This window comes from Embiotoca jacksoni, unplaced genomic scaffold, assembly GCF_022577435.1.
Source record: "Embiotoca jacksoni isolate LCO1_2020_lvr unplaced genomic scaffold, fEmbJac1.0.p SCAF_11, whole genome shotgun sequence".
In the NCBI taxonomy this organism is placed as follows: Eukaryota; Metazoa; Chordata; class Actinopteri; family Embiotocidae; genus Embiotoca; species Embiotoca jacksoni.
The window spans coordinates 19543238-19565077 of NW_027185241.1; the positions used below are offsets into that span (position 1 = coordinate 19543238).

At 39.8% G+C, this 21840-nt stretch overlaps 1 protein-coding gene across 1 annotated transcript in view; it reads left to right on the plus strand.

Annotated features, from left to right (window-relative positions):
* Positions 1-433: 433 nt before the first annotated feature.
* The window catches only part of cep162 (centrosomal protein 162), a 28312-nt gene continuing 6905 nt past the window's right edge, over positions 434-21840 (plus strand). Inside the window, exons 1-21 of the mRNA XM_069143487.1 lie at positions 434-698; positions 2380-2473; positions 2809-2944; positions 4706-4762; positions 6491-6637; positions 8594-8765; positions 9538-9617; positions 9689-9750; positions 10613-10643; positions 10793-10867; positions 12217-12420; positions 13630-13711; positions 13952-14207; positions 14385-14607; positions 16263-16420; positions 17706-17840; positions 18374-18505; positions 19725-19837; positions 19959-20040; positions 20123-20249; positions 21230-21360. Of these exons, the coding sequence (XP_068999588.1) occupies positions 2414-2473; positions 2809-2944; positions 4706-4762; positions 6491-6637; positions 8594-8765; positions 9538-9617; positions 9689-9750; positions 10613-10643; positions 10793-10867; positions 12217-12420; positions 13630-13711; positions 13952-14207; positions 14385-14607; positions 16263-16420; positions 17706-17840; positions 18374-18505; positions 19725-19837; positions 19959-20040; positions 20123-20249; positions 21230-21360 (2463 nt within the window). The 5' untranslated portion in view covers positions 434-698; positions 2380-2413. The remainder of the gene's footprint in view (positions 699-2379; positions 2474-2808; positions 2945-4705; positions 4763-6490; positions 6638-8593; positions 8766-9537; positions 9618-9688; positions 9751-10612; positions 10644-10792; positions 10868-12216; positions 12421-13629; positions 13712-13951; positions 14208-14384; positions 14608-16262; positions 16421-17705; positions 17841-18373; positions 18506-19724; positions 19838-19958; positions 20041-20122; positions 20250-21229; positions 21361-21840) is intronic.

The following is a 21840-nucleotide window of genomic DNA, read 5'->3' on the forward strand; positions in this document are numbered from 1 at the left end:
TTATTATTATTATTATTATTATTATTATTATTATTATTATTATTATTATTATCGTCATGCAATTATTATTACCGTATTTTTTTTTTATTTTGTTCCGGTCGTCAGTTTATCTTTACAATGTAAGTCCACGATTAAAACAACATGGCAATATTGTTTCAAGGTGAATAAAACAAATACTAATTGTTTTGATTGTAAAGGGGTGTCCACATACTTTTGCCCATTAAGCGATTACGTGAGCTTTACTTTCTTTTTAAATTGTGGCTTTCACAGATCCATGCGCGAAACCGCTCAGAAGCCCTCATTTAATTGGCCGTCCTTCAGTTGTCATTTCTTTCTAGCCAATCAAGATTCTCTTTTTTCTTCCGGGTAGTGAAGGCGGAACCGCCCATACTCATACAACAAACCAAAAGAGCACAGAGGAGGTCGTGGGAAGTGGCTCAGTTCAGGGAACTCTTACAATTCTCTCTTATGCGAGTTCTGTCGATAGATACAAGGCTGATACATGTCTTGTACGCTAATGAACGTGTGGGACATACATCAGCATGTATTGGGAATAGTTTGCTCGCCCCTCGGGTCAACTAACGTATCTCGCTAAGTGGATAAACTGCTACCTTGCTGCTGTCAGCTGTGTCAAGTTTACTGGAAAAACGGAAGTAAGACAACACTTTCTTCAAAACACAAACCAGGCGCTCACGGAGGTTAGTAGATTATGCTCCCTTGATTAACGAAGGCTTTAATCAAAGGACAAATTAAGTTCACCTTGAGTAGTTCAGGACATGAATTATCAATGCCGATATAATAGGTTATGCATTATAATATCCATTGTCCCAGTTGCAAAGTGAAATCATTTGACGGTTTACCAGTTGGCTCATGATTTACATAAACGCACTGAAACTCGATGTTGTTGTAGCAGACAAGCTTGGTTGCGCCTTTTATTTTGACATACGACCGGAAGTGACAACGTTTTATTGTGAAGGTATTGCCTGGTTGAGTTTACGTCAATATATTTACAAATGCCAACCCGTCATCGTAAATCTGACAGTGTGGGTAAAGTATTTTAATTCACGGGGATTTTAGAAATAGTTTACACTGCTCAATAAGATCGTATGTGGAGAATTTTGGTTTAGGAAAACATCGTGGGACTTTTTTTCTGGTTGTGGAAATGTAATCGAAGCAAATAAACAAAAGTCTATTTCTAAAAAAAAAGTGCTTATACGTGTTTGTAAATGTGTAAAGTAAACATACAAAAATAAAAACCCAGGTGACCCTAATGGATGAAATTAATGAGCTGCAACTGCTTTACAAAATTCAGTTGTAGGGATATGGTTGTTTTCTGGTTGCCTAGGAAACAGAAAGTCCCATCATACTGGTAATGTGTTAGTGTTTTGTTGAGGCTTTCATGGAGTAATCAATATTAGCCTGTGGTAGATGATACATATTTTTGTGATATTGGCCAAAGGCAAGTTGGGGAATCACTGTTCACTGTTAATTCATTCCAATATAACCTCAATCAAATAACTTCAGAAAATAAAATAGAGCATTTCGCCATCGCATTGAACCCACAGGTGGTAATATAATTAATATGGTTGCATACATAGAATGAAGCCTGCACTATTCCTGCTATAACAAGTTACAGTGTCAATGTCAATCTTAGTATATATATTATATTATTATATATTATATTATAAGTTATACTACGTTTGTGCTAGAGTGCATATTATATGTATTTATCTTGTGTTTAAGAGGCTTTCCATTCTTACACTTTACGCTTAAGCCTTCATATTCCTTTTGTCCAACTCTGTATCAGATCAAATATGAAAAGTATTTTTTTAATGTTGGCTGGGAAAGGAATCTTTACCAAGAGGACACAGTACCCGCTCACAGTCTTCATCAGCAGCTGCAGGACTTTGCTCAGTTATCACAGATATATAGCTCAGGTGTGACATGATCCAGCTATGACTCATGTCTCCATGACAGCCGAGCAAACTTCATCCACTGATGAAGACTGTGGCATGTTGATTAATGCTAGTAAGCAAAGCTGTAGTGAGACGAGGTAGCTTTACGCATTTATGATTTACAACCAATCCATCACCAAGCTTTTTATGGCCAACTTGATATTTTTGGCCCCATGTTGTAAGATTTCTGAAATTTTAACATGAATATACTGCATTTTCATTTGAACAATGCCATTTTCATTGATACTTAAGAATAGTATATGCATTAAGTAAGCCTGTTCTAATGAAACATGATGCCTGTAAATACGAGTGTTATCTATCACATTTAGGAATTTTGATGCTTGTAATAAGTAATAACATCAGTTTTCATGATGTACTACAAAAATGAGGTTTCATTTGATTTCATTCTGTTTCACTTGTGTAGTTTCCCACTGGCTGATGGAGTGAACGTCATCGCGATGACTCACAGACTGACCCAGGAAGAAGAGGATGCACGGTTTGAACAGTATTTAAGAGAGGTAATTAGGTAATATAATATAAATGTTAGCAGTTCCCTCCATGTGTTATGCTAACTGCTAAGCGTTGCAGGTAATTGCACAGTAAACATTAACGAGAGACTAGCCTGGAATGAGTGACTGGCTGGATATGAATTCAACTTATTTAAAAGCATTAATACTGTAAGAACTAATAGCAGAACGAGTAACAGACCTTACTGATAATGACGTTGCAAATCACAGCGGTAGCCAAGTGGAGCAAACTATCTTTTGTAAGTACACTAATATCATGTCATGGTTTAATGTACACAGTTTTATCCTGAGGGCATCGCTCTGATTAAAACCGGATTACCTGTCAGTCTCTTACAGATGACTCAGCAGATTCAGGCAATCCTGACAAGCAGCCCGATACTGAAAGCAGCCAGAAATCACCCCAGAAAACAGTGTCGTCGTGGTGGCAAGATGGCGACCAGAGCGGAGGAGGACCGGGGAGAGGTAATGATGAGAAGTTGGACTTTTACACAAGTGCAACCACTGGTATTACACACTGTCCTTCTGAAAAGGGACAGTGTCTAAACTCTGCTGTACATTAGAACCGAGGACATGTGCAATAGGATTTTACATTCATAATTAACAGTTGGCAGTCATGAGTGGAAAACTAAACAGGGGTCACTGACTGGGAGAAGCAGTGTTAGATCTTTTTTTTTTGCTTTTGATACATCATTTAAAATTGTGTATTTAACCATACTTGTGTCTAACCTTTATTGAATATTGATATTATTAGAATGTGATTAACTAATATATTTAAATATTTTTTTATGATTATCATAGTCATTTTTCTGGGGCAACAAAATAATTGCTGGGCCCAGAACCATAGGCGATGCAAAGTTTCAATGAAAGGTAAAAAGCCAGAAAAATGATCCATGAATATTTCCTGAACTGTCGTTTACACGTTCAAAATGCTTCATATCCACACATTTCTTAGACGGAGCTGCATCTTTTAAGCCCAAAATCTAATTTTTTTGAACAAGTCCATGGTTTCTCCACTCGGAGTGACAAAAGTGGTGTCAAAATATTTTTGGGAACCTCCTTGTCAAAAATGATTTAGCTCATTTATAATACTGTTAATTATATACAAGCAATGCAACCTGAGATTTTGATAAAACGCTGTAGCTACTTTAGACAGCGTTTATGAAGGGAGCAAAGTGGGTGTCCAGGTGGTGGATTCAAGTTAAACCTGACAAAAGAAACTCTTTGTTTCCTCCATCAGCAAAGGCCTTGCCCACAACATCGAACTCATCATAACAATGAAACGCTACTTCGGAGTCTAATAAAACACTTACGACTCAAAATGTGTAACAGCTACAGACTTCTGATCACTTATCACCAACCTGACAGAGACAATTACACATTAGAATTGCTGACAAATCATTACAATGTTTTCTTCCGTTTCCCTCGTGGTCCTGTGAGGTAGCCTTCATGTAATTATCAGCGAGCATGCACAACCCGACAGGATATCTGTCATGATACCTGCATATCAACTCTGCATACTAGAAAAGAAACGCTCCATTTTAAACTTAAATGTTCACTTCACGGAATATACAGCTTTAGTCTCTTTCGGTCTCTTATTTAAACCTTTCAACCAGTATTTTTCTAAGCGTCTTTTTGTCTTCATCTCTTACTCGCTATTCCTCAGTTTTCTTTGCTGCCGGTTCCTGCTATAATTAATTGGTTGTAAGGCTGTGTTGTTAGTCGCTGAGGGAGAGTCGGGAGCGCCTGTTTTGATGCAGCTGATGACCTGAATGAAGAATCGTTGTCATTCAAAAATGAGATCACAAAGAGGCATTTTATTATGAATAATTGTTGCACTCTAAAAAAAAAATTCCCCTCGGGGATTAATAAAGTAAATACCTACCTACCTACCTCTAAGTGACTCTAATAAGATTTTTCCACCATACTCATCAGAATATCGTCCCTCTGCCTGGTTGCTTGTGTGTGAACTTTGTGGGGTTGTTGTTTGAGTATTGTATACATCTTTCAGCAATACAGTATGGCTTTCTGTTCTCAGAAAAGTGAAACACACACATTTGTAAGATATTGCAACATGCGCAAAACATAGTAACAAATCTCCAACCACGACTACGAAACATCAAATTTGTTGCAAAAATGTGGATGTGCTTTTCACCGCTCTTTATTTGTGTGCTAACTCTAAACTGATTTGTCAAATGTCCCCTTTCTGTTTCTTGTCTTTTGCAGCAGAGATGGCTCGACACAGATTTATCAAAGCCACAAGGTCCCAGAATGAGAACAAGGGTGAGAGCCATTTGACCAAACGTCCCACCGCAGAGACATCTTTCTCTACATTCATATGAAGCTGGTTTACTTGTGAAAACATGAGAGTTTCAGCTGGTTCGACCTCCGCTCAGTCCTCATTTACAACCTGTTAACAAGACACATTCTCAAGTTATGATGATATCATCTTACAAAATCAAAACAAAATACAGTTAAACATTGATGGACATCTGGACATTCTGGAGAACTGTTTTTTTTTGTGGCTTCATGAGGAAACAAAGTGAAAATAGAACGACAAAGACTCCCTGGTTTACTGTGGTCGTACCTTCCAGACATACAGCTGTCAGTCAGTCTGTCGGCGCCTGTAGTGCACAGCGTGCTGTTAACACTGCGGATGCTTGGCTGTAGAGTTACCACCATAGTTGCTGTGTCTTCATCAAAAGTCTGATGATCAAATAAAACAGAAGGAGTTACAACAGAAATATCAGAAACGAAGTACTCCGGCCTTGACTGGATGATAGAAGCACGCCCAGCATGTGTATGTTAGCTAGAGTTGTCATATAAATGAGCTTGTTGTCTTCAACGGTGTCCTCTTTATTATACCAGTCTCACAAAAATGTTCTCTACAAGTGTAGCTAGAGTTTGACCTCTTCAGCCTTTAGCCATTCATACTATGCATATAAATGAGATATTCCATAGTTGTTCTTGGAGTTGTCAAGGTTTCACTGAGGTCGGGAGGTTCAAGCGTCCTCCACTGTGTGTAGCTGGTGTGTAGCTGATGTGTAGCTGATGTGTAGCTGATGTGTAGCTGATGTGTAGCTGATGTGTAGCCGTGTGCATATACAAGCTACTTTTCCACCTATCGACTTCTGCTGCTGTTGTTTTTCTTTGGTGTTCATTGACGTGAGATCAGCAGGAATAACTGATTATTTCAGTTGGGACTCAGTTATGAAATTAGCATCTACCAAAGGAGAACAGAAGCCATATAAGTTGATGTATGAGCAGTGGATGGGTGTCTTATCTAGTAAACATCACTAGGGGGCAGTATTGGCCCCTGAGGAACAGTTTACTGTGTGTGAGACGCTTTTCTGAAAGCAGTAATGGGAATTTAAGATTTTTGTTGTTGTTATGACTGTGTCAGCTCTTGGAATCTACTGCACGGTACTTTTTATGGTTTGTTGTTGTGAATAAAGTATTGCATGTATATGAAGATCTGACGGTCCTCATCCTTGGCACAAGAGTAACAAATCACTAAATTTAACAACAGGTTTCCCACGAGTCAGGGAATTTTAAAAACTCTTTTTCCAGACAAGGACAGTCAGGAAATTTTGGTGCCAAGTCCTGTTTGCATGTTTAAATTCTAGTTGCCATTTTTCAAAATATAATATTTTCCATGTATGTAGCGATAACTCTAGTTGGCTAGTTATTGCCAATGATTTTTGTGTATGTTTGGTAGCATTAGTGGTCACTGACAGAAATTTAAAATGTAGCTTATTAGCTAATAATTAGATAAATTATTGGCCTCTGCAACCAGTATTTAGACATGTATTTAATTTATCTTAATATCATGTTGCTGTTTCTTGTCTGCTCAGCACAACGACAGCCTTTTTTTCTGAACATTTCAGTCATTGAAACTCGGGGAAGTTGACATTTGACTTCCAGTGGGAACCATTTAATAAATAGGTGGTGTATTTACAGCTGTTAACCATAATTGTTATTATGTTTTTTTTGTTTCTGTTGTATATCCAGGAGTGTTGGGATCTGGCAAGTCTTTGAGGAATTCATTGAGAAAGTCTCAGTCTATTCGAGAGGAGGATGAGGATCCAGGACGTAGCGGTTTAGAAGAAGAAGGGCAGGAAGCAGCCTTCCTCACCAGAGACTGCACGACGACAGAGGGTGAGCAAACAAAAACAGAGAGGAGCCAAGTACGACTGATTTATGAAGCCAAGATATTTTATTAAAAGCACATAATGACGTCTGATACGATAAGACACGTAGTACCAACAAAAATACTGCCAAAGTTAATAATGAACCATAAATATGTGCGGCCTACACGCCACACCTTGAGTCGCCATATATTGATGAACACTTCTTAAAAATCTCCAGTAAGGAAATGGGACAATACCAAACCCATTGTAATGTGGGAAAATCCAAATGCTAGAACAGCATGTGAGGCTGACATAGTGGATCCTGCATAACTTTTCAGTTTTCTGTTCACCTCGATCCCACCAGCAGCTACAGACGCAACCAAAACAACGCGATAAACTAAAATGAGGAGGGAGCTAGTTCATCTCTGTCGCTCCTTGGGCTGTATGCTCAACAACAGGATGGTGAGGTTTACCCTGGGTGGACCCTGCTCATCAGTGGATTCACTGCCACACCACAGACCTCACTCTCAGATCACTGCCACATGTGTGTACATCAGACAGCAACAGAATTTGAACAATGTCAATTACATAAAATAAATAATCAATAGAAATGACTACAGATGGTGAAATTAGATTTAAAAATGTAATCACTTCACCCTGAAATTACTTAATATAATCAATTAAATTGACAAATTCCTCTTTGTACAGTTTCAACCAAACCAATTAAACATGGCTGTTGGAAAAATACACAATATTTATCATAAGAAAAGCTCTGCATCTTAACAGTGACTGAAAAAGAAAGAGCGGTAAAATGAAGGCAGCAGTTCAACCTCTAACACCGTCAGCCACAATACACAACCCTGAAAAAAAAGTAATGTCGAAACACTGAGATAATACAAATAATAAGACACGAAAAGAAAAAAGCAACACCACCATCAGAAACTGAGGAGTCCAAAGCAAAACCTAAAACAAACTTAATTGCTCTCTGGCCCTTAATCATGAATAGATATGGTCTCTTTCTCTTTACTGTCAGAGATACTAAGTGACCACAGTCCGGCCATAGAAAAAGCTTGACATAAGATGTGTTGACCACCAACAGAGGAAAGAGTTTGTGATCTCTGCTTGGCAGGTGAGGTCTAGACTGAGATGCATTTCCTCTTCAAATGTGACAAATATAACAACATTAGGCTTTGAATATTGGAATTCGTTTGATTGATTAATTCCAAACTTCCCAGAGCTAAATATCAGCTAATAACGAAAGAGTCTACTTGGAGAGGGACATGCAGCACACTTCGCTGCTCAATATGTAACACAAACTGACAGACACATCTAAACAACAGCATCACCCAGTGTTGTTGTTTGGCTTGTTGTTATTGATCTAACAGTGATATATGTGTATCATTATGGTGATGATAGCATATGTATATCATTATAATAGCATATATGTAAATATTATTGCAGTAATGATGTACTATATTATCGTCTGTACCATCTGCTATAATATTTGACATGCAATATTGTGACCAATATTGTATACAGAGCCTCTTGATATAGCTATGTATCATTTTAATTCCTAAGTGTCTTACGTATACGATATTACACATAAATGTTAAACCATTTGATGTACTGGACGATTGAATGCTTAAAGCAAATGTTTATGTGCAGTCAATTAGTAGGTAACAATTACACACATATAAGGGGCAATCAGAGAGAGTCTGTTCCTGTTGTGCATGAACAGTGCACAGGACAGTAATGTCCACAGAGCCGAGGGAAGCGAAAAGCTTCGGTGTAAGTATTCCAAGTTACTGTATGTCTCTTGATCAACATCTGCACCTCAGTCATACACATTTTTGTGATTATTTGCGAATGACATAAATTACAATAGAAAAGGGAAACACTTCTGCTTCGTCCAGATTTCCTCATTTACAGTTCAGAAGATCACATTTGTGCTTTCCGTGCATCCTGTCTTTAAACCTGCGTGCAGAGTCCGTGACAGCCCAAGCTGTGAACGTTACCGGCTTGGATACTCTGGGGGAAGAGGAGGAGAAAGCCAGGTTCTTTGCCCAGCTGGAGGCAGGAGCTTCGTCGACCATAGATTACTCCAAGCTGAACAGAGAGCTGGACTCCACAAGTTCTACCGGCGCAAGTAACTCCAGGTATGTTAGCCGCCACGCTGTTTATGAGATCCTCCTTCGTGTACAGACAAAAAAAAGTTGTGCTCATTCTCAGTTAAAAACTTCCAAAGGGTACATTTCTCTGTGCTCCATGTACGTTGAGATGCTGTGCGAGAGGAGCAGTCTCAGAACTTATTGATCTATCCTCGTATGTTTTATGAGTGTTCTTTGTCCACGTTGACAGTGTTTGGCGTCTATAACACAGGTTTTTCATCTTATATCATTGAACCACTTCCAACACTAGTAGTGGTTCTCATAGTACCGGGGGAAGAGTTTATTTTAATATTAGTTACCTCTTGCCAAGCCAATTTAACGTCATCGGTCTGTGAAGGCCGACTCGTAGTACCATGAATTTGGTGATTGGAGCTTGAACCTTCAAACAAAAATATCAGTTTCCTCGAGCGTAAAGTTTGGACGGCGCTGCCATTGTCATTCATCCAAAAATGACAATATGCTGCATCACAGCGGTCGTAAAGGGAAAGAGAGTAAATTTGATTGGCCATGATTGAGGTAAATTGTGAAACACCTTCTAATCATCTGTTTCTGCTACTTCACCACTGCGCTGAGTTGTTTTCCCAAAATACCAAACACGTTTGCTGCACCTACTTGTTCCACCGACGCACCCGTGCCAAACGTTGGTTTGCGCTGCGCCCAGGTGGACAAAAATTGGGCCCCAATGTCTTTGCTGCTTTGCTGTGCCCCTGAACTCAGGGTTGTGACTTTCATTTAATGAGGGCAGATATACTTCCTCCAGGAAAGCAGAAGAAACACTGGAGCAGAGTGATGAAGAAAAAGGCAAGGCCAGAGTCACGAAGACCATCAGAGAGTCTCCAGGTGAGAGTAATGAACGCTGGGACAACCTCGCTGTGTCTCTCTGGGTCTTAATCAGGTCTCTTCTCTCTCAGCCTCGCCGCACTACAGCGATGACTTTGAAGATGAGGAGAATGTGAACGTTCTATTTGAGGAGGTTTGTAGTTGCACCTTCTATAATTGTTTAAATTTGATCAAAATTTTGATCAAATTTACATTAACAGTCACTTAAACATGGACCTTTTTGACCTTATGACACTATACATTCTAGAACTTCAGTCAGTTAACCGCCTGCATTCAAATTGTCATTTAAAAATAGCAAACTATATCTCATTTGGGTTGCAAAGAAGAGCTGCCTCAATTGTACTGTTTTATAGTATGTCTGCCACACTGTCTCCTTGCAAGGTGCAAAGACAGTGACTTCAGCAACACGTGTTGTACTGAGACAAAGCGTTAGACTAGTTCATACGGCCTGGAGATTCCAACAGGGTTATTATACTTACTACTATACAAACCGCATTCAGATGAAATGAATGGAACAAATATAGACAAACTATCACATACAGTACCAGGACCAGGAAGGTCCTCTGTAAAAAGGGTTCTTTCCTACTTCTTGGCAAATCATCCGTTATATTATCTGCCAAAGTGCAATCACACCTGGCTCTTAAAGGGATGTGGAGATGAAACTCTGATTGATCTATTTCACATCCTATGAATATTTAGGGTTAAAAAAAAAACCACCCTGTTGAATTAGCTGCCTTACTTTCTCTAAATTACTAAAAGAGGATCCGGACACACCCTAAATGCACTCGTGCGTTAGTCCATGTGCTTAGATGGTTGAAACAGAGCCATCTTTTTCACTGCATGTACTTAACTGAAGCAAAGCAAGGGAGAGCGGTGTTTGAAACAAACAGCCCAGAAAACACCTGATGACATTCTTTGAGCTTTTCTTTGTTTCCAAATATCACACTGACATCTTGTCATATGGTTCACACTAATTCATGTTATATTTTCTTCAGAAGTCCAAATGCTCTCCAATTCTTGCCAGAGGTAAGAGAAACAGATGTTTCACAGAGGTCATCGGCAGAGAATGTGGAATTGATTTTTATGGCTGATACAGTCTCAGAACCAATATAAAGTACCATTGAATACAGCACTATAATAATCATTATGTGACTCTAACAGAATGTTTCTTTCAGTCTCTCTCTATGATTCTTTGGATGACACTGGAGGAGAAGACAGACAGAAGGATACAGCTGGCTCACTGGACCGAGGTAACACAAACACAAGAGAACAGAGCCATCCAGTAGCATAGAAGGTGGAACCAAACAAGCACCAGACAGTATAATATTATGCAATCTTAAACATGAAATATTTTGTGACAGGAAATTACCTTTTTATTTCAAATATTAAATGTCAAATGTACAGAAAGCAAGCGATATTTGAAGTTTGTTTTTTGTCCACGTTGGTTTAATCATTTTGACATAATTTACGTCATGTATGTGTCTTGACTGACTTTGTTGCCTGCTGCTGTCCAGGTTTAAAAGATAATATTGTTTTTAATAGTCTAAGATTCACTTGGACCCAAGGATGGACTGATTAGAATCTGGTGGTCAAAGATAACTGTGACCCCACAAAACACGTTTGTGGCCATACTTGGATAATTCATATGTTAATTATGACAACTTTTCACACAAATATCTGATAGGATAAAATTATTATTATTATTTTGTGTCTCAGGAGAGACTGTGACCATATTTCACATTAATGACAGACACTGAATTGGTGTCCATCTAAACATGCTGATTGTATAGATCTTCAGTGCTGTCAGGATTAAAGTTCTGTGTGACTCTAGTTCTGGATCTTGTCTTGCAGGTTTTGAGTGAGTTAAAACACTTAAATACATATGCAATCAAATGAGGGCAAAAACCAGTATTTTGAAAATTGCTGTAATCGTTTCCCATCTTGCAGAGAGATAGCGATATCAGCTGTATGTATCCATTTTAGCAACAACGTCGCCCACATTATTACTCCTGCAGGTCCGATCACAGACTTCGCCTGTGAGCAGCACATTCGACACAATACGTACACATTGTATTCAAATTCATTTAATTTAATTTGAATTGAATTGAATTCATTCAAAAGTTAGCTTGCGTTGATGCCATTAGGGGATTGAGACATTGTTCCACCTTCACCGTGAATGTCTGAATTATATATTCAATATGGACCAGAGCATTGCAATGAATTATGTGTTATGAGTTAAAGAAGTTGTCTTTGTTCTAAGATGAAAATCAAACCAGATTTTGATGCACAACATAAATAACTCCAAACACTGGCCTTCATTAACATATAAGCTGTGATTTTCTATAATCAAAGCAAAGCGAATGACGATCATGTGGAACAAATAATAACCGCGATCAAAATTGGCACATCTTGACTCGATCTGTGCTTCCACAAACAACAAACGTTTTTCACAATAAACAGCTGAGTTTGTAGACGTTTCAGACTTCATAAATCCAATAAGGACTTCATTAATAATTGCAGCTTCCCTACGGGATCATTTAAGTGTCATCGTGTTTTTTTTAAAAACAGATTATACGTAATGTGTTGTTTTTTTTTACAGGCCAGTCATATGTGCAGAGTGGAGGCTCAGAGATGGAGGCTCTTCATGAAGCCTACAAACAGATCCACGTCGTGGACGGCTCAGACGACCATATGCCCCATTATTCCAGGGACGGGAGAGGGAGGATGAGCGGACCTCTATCTTCATCCTCTTCTCCTCAACATGCCAGACAGTCCCTTCAGCCTGCGTCTACTAATGAGTCAGGTCAGACACTACGCTGCTGCTTACGGGGTCACGTTCCTCTGTCTGTCTGTACAGCATCCTGCTCAACAGAACGTGGATCCCAGTTCACCAGTAACTTCTCTAAAGATGAAACGCATCACAAGGATTCAAAAAGGATGCAACTCATTATATTTCCTCCGGAGGCATCTGAGGAATGCAAATTTCTCGTTTACAAATTTCCAAATATCCCACAATCCATCGGCTCTGATGAATTCTTCAGTGATACATTTAGGCAATTTCCATCACCCCCATTAGACATCAGTCTGTCTGACATTACATTAGTACACACTGGACATGATATGAAGTTAACAGGACATTACATTAGTACACACTGGACATGATATGAAGTTAACCCATGAAAATCCCTTTTTGGACTGGTAGAGTCTGCACTGTGTACTTGCCAGCAGCATCAACATATTTCCATCATTGCACTATATGCTTGGAAATAGAAGTTCTTACAAGAAGCATATTGGGCTCTTCGGTTTGTCTCCATCTGAGGATCCTGTTTGGTTCCTGGTAGAATCTTTTGTTAAGGTTCCATCCAGAACTGAACCTTAAAGGCTTATACCTAGAACCATCTATGAAAGGTTCCACCCAGAACCTTCTGTAAAACAACTGTGAACAATGAACACTCTCTGTGGGTTCTTAAATATTTGAGAGTGAAGATCATTTCACGTCATGCTTTCACCAGTCCTTTAAGAGCGTTTTCTTCCAAAAAGGATTATTTACATTTAAAGGGGTTCTTAATGGAACCCATAGTCTTACAAAGGACTTTACAACCGAGCCCTTCTTCAAAAACAGGACCTTCAGAGGAAATGGTTCTGGGTCATACATCAGACCTTCTGGGAGAACCCTTTTGGAACTTTCCCCCTCCCCCATTTCTAAGAGTTTAGTTACTACTTAAAGTGTAATATCGATGTTGTGGAGGAAATACTTTGGATTTTGTAAGATCATATAATTGGTGAGAAGACAAACATTTGGAATAATAGTCTCCCGTTTTCCAAAGGTCACATCTTTTGAAGGAGTCAGACTGTCAATGGGATATACCCGCAGTGCTGAGGAGTTTATAAATGTCATGATCGTGGTGGCACTAAAGTTTGTTTAAAGATTATTTTGTGTGTGTGTGTGTGTGTGTGTGTGTGTGTGTGTGTTTGTGTGTGTGTGTGTGTGTGTGTGTGTATGTGCATTTAGGCCTACCCACAGCGGAGGATCTGATGAGGCCGATCCATCCAGAGGAAGACCAAAGTAGAGGCTTCAGCCTCCAGCCTGTCAAGTGAGGACTGAAAAGTCGTACTTGAAATGATCTAAAAGGATGCTGTAACAGCACTGAGCTACTTTGTAGTTTGTTACTTACGAACTGGTACTTTTTGTCAAATTCTTTCTTTTTTTAACCACATACATTATGTATCTCTGAACAGACATGGATTAAAACTTCGACCTGTCTTGTACGCGGTGGCAAAAACCACAATGCCGTAGTTGTAGCGAAGCGTCACGTTACGTTGTCTGATTGCAGTTCTGTGGAACTCGACCAAGGAATGACATCCCACCTCCTGGAGAGGACTTCCCAAGATGTGACTTCACAACTGAAGAGACCAGCTGTGGGAAAAAAGGGCACCAGGGGATGGAGTAGCCATCCATCCAGCATCCCAGACCCTCTCAACCATCAGCTGACACGGAGCATCAGGGAGGACGTAGAGAGGCTGATGCAGGATCAGGACAAATATTCTTCTCACGCATCGTCTCTTGCTGGCAGAACAAACAAACAAACGGTCAGCAAATCATAGAAAAGTCACTGCTGACTCAGAAACAGACTTCTTAGATTTGAATGCTTATAAATACAATTCAATTAAACCATAGTAACTTTAGAATAGGCTTAATTTGTTGTACATAAGCAGTGTAAAGTTAACAATGTAACCACAATGAATCCTGCACATTTTTCCCCCCAGGCCTCCGCTGTTCATCACTCTGTGTCTTCAGTGAGGAAACCCAGTGTGGCTCCTGTGAAAGGCAGGAGGGTGGACGGGAGAACGGCCGTGACCTCCAGGCTGTCGGGGACGAGTAGAGCGGCTGCACCAGCTAAAAGCCAGTCCTCTGTTTCCCGTTTCTCACAACATCCACAAAGAGGCAAATCCACTAAGAGCCCAGAAAAAGAGGACCGTGATTCTTCAGGTTAGTAGTGGATTTGTCAGCTTGTCTAAGAGAAGGGTTTGTGTCTAAAATATAAGTAATAATATACGAGGTGCAATCATTAAGTTACTGGAGACTGTTCCTGTTGAGCACGGACAGAGTGCCTCACAGTGATGTGCATGGGGAAGCAGTAACTTTTGTAAGTATTCCAATTTGTTTCACTTGATCAACATCAGCACCTGTTAAACTTTTAGACTTAGACTTTAGACTTTATTAATCCCACAGTGGGGAAATTCCGGCGTCCCAGCAGCATAGAAACACAGTTAGGAAAAGAGATTGTGCACACATGAGAAAAATATAACAAATACGTATACAATAAAATAAGATAGATATAAAGAATTTTTTAGAAAAAGTAAGACCAATGAATAAATACACACACACACAAATTGTATACACAAAAATGAAATAAAATACAGCTTGGGATGAATAGAAAGTGTCAGGTGCTATGAAATGAAATACAGTGCCACGTTATTTTAGGCTGGTGATGAACAGTCTGACAGCCGTCGGAACAAACGACCTCTTTCCTACACCGAGGGTGCAGCACGATACAAACGATTTTTGACCACCATGCGCTCATTTTACCATCGACAGAGCACACATCACATTTTGTGTCAATTATGGAGACCTTTGAAACAGCGAGCTTTTTGGCAATAAAGCAAAGAGCTGGCGTTCTGAGTGCATTCACGTTTCAACGTCGCTGTCCGAGACCAAAGAAAGCGATCCGGTCGGGAGAGAAACCAGGTGACTTTTCTTCCGCGGGGTTATGAGGTGTGAGTTTGTTCCCTGGGGTCGGACCGTCTACTCAGAGGTCTGTTGTGACATTCTGAGGCATCTAAGGGAAAACATTCAGCATGTATGACCTGAACTGTGGCGTGACGACAGTGGGTTTCACCAACATAACAACATTCCTCATCCACAACGACTCAATTGTTGCTCCCCAACCTCCTTCTTGCTGGATTCGGCTCCCTGAGTTGGACAAATGTCGATGTGTTTCTTGTGCCCAGGTCCAGGGTGGAATCACAAATGCGCATGTACCACTTATCACAAGTACTGACGTTGATCAAGCGATGTGACTTGGAATACTTGCACAAGGTTTTTGCCTCCGCCTGCTTAATGCACTTCACTGTGCTGTGCGCTCGCAGTCTTGGAGAGTTTCCAGGGAATATCCAGGAATTTTAAAATCTCTTTTCCAGACACGGACAGTCAGGGAATTTTATACATTTTTGGGGACAAGTCCTGGAATATCAGGGCATTTTGTTTCCATGTTTAAATTTTTAGTTACCATTTATCAAAATGAAATATTTTCCATGTATGTTGTCTATTTATTTAGTTATTGTCAATGTTTATGTTTGGTAGTATTAGCACCGACACAAATTGAAAATGTAGCTTATTAGGTTGTGAGCTCATTACTGTTATTGTTTGATAAATTCTTTGTATAAATTCTTTCTGATTGCCCCTTGCACATTTATGTTATGTTATGATGTTATGAACTTAATTCTTCAGTATGTCTGAATCCCTTTGTGTGTGTGTGCTGGAGGATTGGTGTGGAGGTGTCCAATCAGTGTCATGTTTGGAGCTGTGTGTTTGATCTAAAGCTACTCAATATACCTTGAATGTTTTTTTGTTTTTTTTGACAGACCAAGGTCTGAAGATGAGAAGTGAGTTGGTGGCGTCTGTTCAGTCCTTGGTGGTCGTCCTCCAACAGCAGGTGGAAAGCAGCAGTCACCAGGATGCTGCACAGGAAGTCACAGGTCCTCAAGACACCAGAACCATACAACATCCTGCACACATCGATGTAAGGAAATAATTCATCTCCAGCTGATGTTTTTTTTTTTTTAAAGGCTGCCAACAAGACGCTATGTGAGACAAAAATCCCTGTTTTTCTGGTCGTCTAACGATCAGCACAAGCACCTCTGTGACATGTTGGTGTTTTCCTGACCTCTGAAGTTTGCTTTGCCTTTCCGTGTCGAATTTTGACGCACAGTACACAAGTGGAGGAGAAACAGGTGGAAAGTTCATTAAAATGAAGGCAACAGAGAGGGAGAGTTTGGTGTTGTTAAAGAAATCAGTTCGTGGGCTTCACGTGGAGAGAACAGACATTTCAGACCAGTTTCTGGATCAACATCACTTCACTTCCCGTCTGTTGATTTTAACAGCAAAAGCAAATCAAAGTAGTCGAAGCAAATGTGCAGCAATAACACAATACAGCTTTAACCCCATTAGAATCCCATGGACTCAAATTCCGTGCAAATTCCCACTACTTCTTCTCCCTTGAATTGTGCGCTGAATGAAGCGCCGCGTCTGTATAAAGGCAAATAAAAAAACTCTCTAAGTATTATCAAATAAAATTGTGAAAAATTTGGATAGCCCAGACTGTCTTGAAAAACACAAGATGTAGCATGATTGTCTTAGTCACTGTAATTACCAAGATATAATCTTAAAAGTTAATGAAATTACCCTGAAAATAGCCAACAGTTCAGCTGTAAACAAACCTCCAACCAGTGGATGCTTTTTAATCTGCATTCAAAATTAACATTTAATGTGTGAAACAGAATGCATTTTTCTATAAATGAGTATGATTGATTCTTGCAGCTTTACACTGTAGAGAGGCTTCTACCCCAACTCATTAAATTCTTACGGTCAATTAATTGTTAATAAATCAGCAGATTCTGATTGAAGACGTTCTGTTTCGAGTTCTGTGACGGTAAATATAGATAGATCATGTTGCTGTGCCTGTGAATCTCACTGAATGTCTGAGGCATATTCACAGAGGTAGTTTCAATACAAGAAGGATAATGTGATCCTCTTTGCTAATGCGCAATGTTTTTCCTCCATAACCAGGAAGTAGTGTTTTGAAGGATTATGGGTAAAACACCAAATTACAAATCTCACCGTGTCAAACTTCTGCCGGTATCTGCGAACAAAACAAATGTAAACATACATGCACACTATTATCTAAAATAAAATGCCTCCTAAACCTATTACAACTCTGAAGCACGCTCTGTGAAAGCTTTAGTCGTTTTTGAATCTAGAAACCCAACTCCCAATCTGTCTGAAAGTGTCGTTGTGTTGACTTTCAGAGGGAGGAGGTCAGCTCTGTGGCGGAGGAGCTGAGAGTCCAGCTGGCACAGAAAGCGAAGGAGCTGCAGATGATGAAGGAAAAACCAGAGGAGCTCAATTCACTCAGACAGCAGAACTTCCTGCTGCAAAGCAAGGTACAACACAACACAACACAGGAGCTTTCAAAACAAAGCATTCATTCTGCTCCCCATAACCGTAGCAGTGGTGCATCCAGGGAACTTTTTTCTTCAAGAGAGGAAAAAGGACATTTTTGTTAATCCAGTTGATATGTATATGTACATGGTAAATGGTCTGTACTTGTATAGCACTTTATCACCTTTTGATCGCAAAGCACTTTTACATGGTTTTTCCATTCACCTCAAGAAGGCCTTGAGAGAATTTCTTCAAGCAAAAAAAGAACGAGCATGAACTGATCAGATTTGTGGGGTCAAAGGTCAAGGTGGATGTGGCCCCCTAATTCCAAGATTTGTATTCCCAACCATTTTTGCCTCCCACAGCATGATGTTCTGGCACTGCCTCTGAGCTGCATCTCTTGACCTGGACACAGTTGTTTGTAACCTGAGCCCCACATGTCCTGCTAAAGTTGCATTATCTTCATGGTAGGACGGGACACATGTTAGGTACGGCCATGTGTGTAAATTAGCTGTGTTTTTTTTTCCCTCCTCAGCTGCGAAGTGCAGAAGAAGCCAGTCAGAGGACGAGATGGGTGGAGGCTGCAGACTCTGCTACAGAGGAGAAGCTTCAGAAGATTGATAAAGAAATAAAAGAGCAGGAGACACTCATAAAAGGTTACCAGCAGGTTTGTGGCCCTGAAGACTTTTAACGAAAGAAGTGCCAGGTCTGAATATGAGGCACCAGCACATGTATTTAATAGTGGATAACATGAGTTCAAAGTTGTTCAGAGGGGTTGTAATTAGTCTCCTAATTATTCATAGGTATATTTGGGAATTATTATGAAACAAACCAGTCATCTCTCATTCCTTTTAATATCCAGATGCACAAGCAATCTTCTATATTCCAATTTTTTTTATTTTATTTGTAATCTTTTGCATGTTTGTGCACTGCTGCACGTGTGTGTTACAAGCACAGTGCACCTGCCTATGTTGGCACATATTACAATTTTAATAATGCACCCCTAAAATAACTAAAATACTGTGCCGTTGTCATTTGTTGATCAATCGCAGAATCACTGCCAGCTGCCTCAAGATAGCAATGCTATCAACACACTTGTCACCGAATGTAAGCATGTAACATAGAGCCCGAGATCTTAATGTGACTTGTTAGTTTGTTCTTCATTTGGATGCAGCCTCCTCTCGGATCTTCATTTCATCACGTTTCTATCTCCAAGCTTCGGTGACTGTGACGTGTTTCTGCGTCAGATATATCGACTCACTGTTGGATGTGGGATGCAGAGACAAAATGATTCTCACCCCAGCAGAGAGTCCTGTTGTGTTCCCAGCTGTAGCGTTGCGGTGGGATGGAAATTGATTCGAGATCGTGTCTTTGTTGCTGCATCAACTGCTCCTATTGGTTCACTATCACTGAAACACTCCGACCGCACATTAGGACTGAGAGTTATTTATAAAGCTTCTGACTTTCAGCGAGGCAAAGATGTGCACCTGAGAGAGTGAAATCACTGTTAACGGTCCTATATGTGAAGTATTAAACTGTTGAAAATAGTTCAATAATATAATGCGTGGGTTTTATTTGTATATGTAGTTAACTAGAGTAACTTTTAAACAAGTACTATAACAATAGTACTATACCAAGATTTTACCTACTAAATTAAAGTTAGACTGCTTTCAAAAACAGTGCTGTGAATAGTTTATCAATTATCATCTTACAAAGCACAGTAAATAGAAAACAACTTAAAATCAAATTATTATTTGGTGTTAGCATCCTTTGCCTTTAAAACGGCACTAGTTATCCTCAGTATACATTATTATTTTTGGTTTGATATTTTCTTTTCATTCTTGTGTTGTTAACATTTGTCCTGATAAACCGAAGGTGTTTTACAGGAGAACGAGAAGCTGTGTTTGGAGATGAAGGCTCAGCAGGCCAAGAGCAAAGCCAACGAGGAGGCTATGTTTCATGAAAACCAGAGGCTGCTGAGTGAGCTGTCCTTCACCAGGTGGGTTCTGTGTCCATCACAGCGTTGACCTGTAGATGCATAAATATCTATATATAATTAAAGTTGCCAACAGAATTTGTTGTTCAATGTTTTTGTGTTGCATTTCTTCCATCCTCCTCAGGGAGCAGCTGAGTAAAACCTCCCGGCCTGCGGAAAGCACTCAAAACATTACAGACCTGTTAGCTCAAATAAATGCACTTCAGGTTCGTACAACTGTCACTGAAATACTGTCGGACTGAAATTGTATGTCAGACCTGTCACAGATACGATTGTTGTTGTGCGCAGAGAAATGAGGTCAAACTGTCTGAGGACGTTCACAACGTTAAACGAGAGATGCAAACTATGGAGGAAGAACTGCAGCTGATGAAGCAAGAGAGACACGTTGCTGAAGCCCATGCCATCTCCACCTCGGGTAAGATACAGACAAGACAGCAAAGGTTTTGCATTTGTTAAGAGAACCAAAATCTGTAAGTAAAATCATATGAACTGAGAATAACATTATCTGGATTGGAAACAAATAATTGCTTTCAGTTTTTTGGGGTTTCAATCACAGACTTGCAAATTCTGGTTATGAAGTCTCTTTATTATGTCACAGAAACTTTTCATTGTTGATCAAGGCTTTTTAGTTGCCAATTAAAAACTTAGTTAAGGGTCAAAAGCTTTTGCTTGTAACTTGAATTAGACGTAATGGGTCAGATGTACGCTTATAAGAAGAGTTTCTATTGGTGGATTTGGCTGTGATCCATTGCTGGTGACCCAGCTTTGATGCAATTTGGGCATTTGACACGTTTGATAAAAAATACTGATAATAAAAAAAAAAAAACGTGTTGGGAAAGTGAATTAAAAACACGTTTTCTCATCTTCAAAGTCAGTGTTCTCTTCCCACCTGCGAGGGTGAGCCAGAGAACCTGACGCCTGCGGCTGAAGACCTGTAGAAAAGAATTTCCTGTGTCCACTACACCTGTTATTAGACTTATTCTGGTTTTCATATTTGGGACATTAGGTTCACATACACAATCATACGTATCCATGTATACATGACAGTGTCCCTGTTACTGATTCCTGCCTGATCTTTTTGCAGGTTTCTCTAAACCTGATGGTATGACTCCTGTCGCTGCTAAACACTGCCATTAACCATATTAGGTTTAATAGAGTCATAATGATACATAACCGCAATAATGTATGACTCGGGCCATTAGAAAGTCTTTCTGTATTGTGGTTGTGTTTTATCTATGTGAAAGTAGGTTTTTAAAAATGCCGTCCCCGCATTGGCAAATCAGTGAAGATCATATTTATGTCCACGTAAACGCACTGGCTATCCATTTTGAATATTATGTAACCATTTTGAATATGTTAGAAGATAAAACTTTGGACGTGTTTGTGTATCCTAAGACAAACACAGAGAGGAAGTGGCGGCTCTGAGGAGGAAGTTGCAGTGGTTTGCTGAGAACCAGGAGCTGCTGGACAAAGATGCCGGCAGACTGACAGCTGCTGCAGCTGAGATTCACCTACTCAAAGAACAGGTGATGGTTACTCACAGATTTTCCCACTTACCCTTTATATAATATAAATCCTATATCTATGAAGTCTCGAGTTCAGATTTTGGCCGTCGCCATCTTGATAGTTCGATATGGTTTGGAGCAGGACGTGACCATATTTGGATGAGCTGGGGAGGAGCGAGCGGTCGATTTGACTGATCTGATTGGAAACCCAGCGATACTACGTCCCGCCCACTGATAGCTGTAACCTGACTGCACCACATACCTGTCAATCAAACTGACACGCCCCTAAATGCATGGCTTTTTGAGGCTTATTTTCTAATTAATTACGGGATTATTTTCAGATGGACAACCAGAAAACTAATAAGAAGGAGTGACTTTAGCGAGCAAAATGGAAATAACTTGTGGAAAAATTCAACTATGAATGGGGGGTTGAAAGTGTGCTGAAAGTCAGTCAGTTTAGCAAAGTGAACTGTGTTGGAAGTGATAGGTTGTCTCTATTTC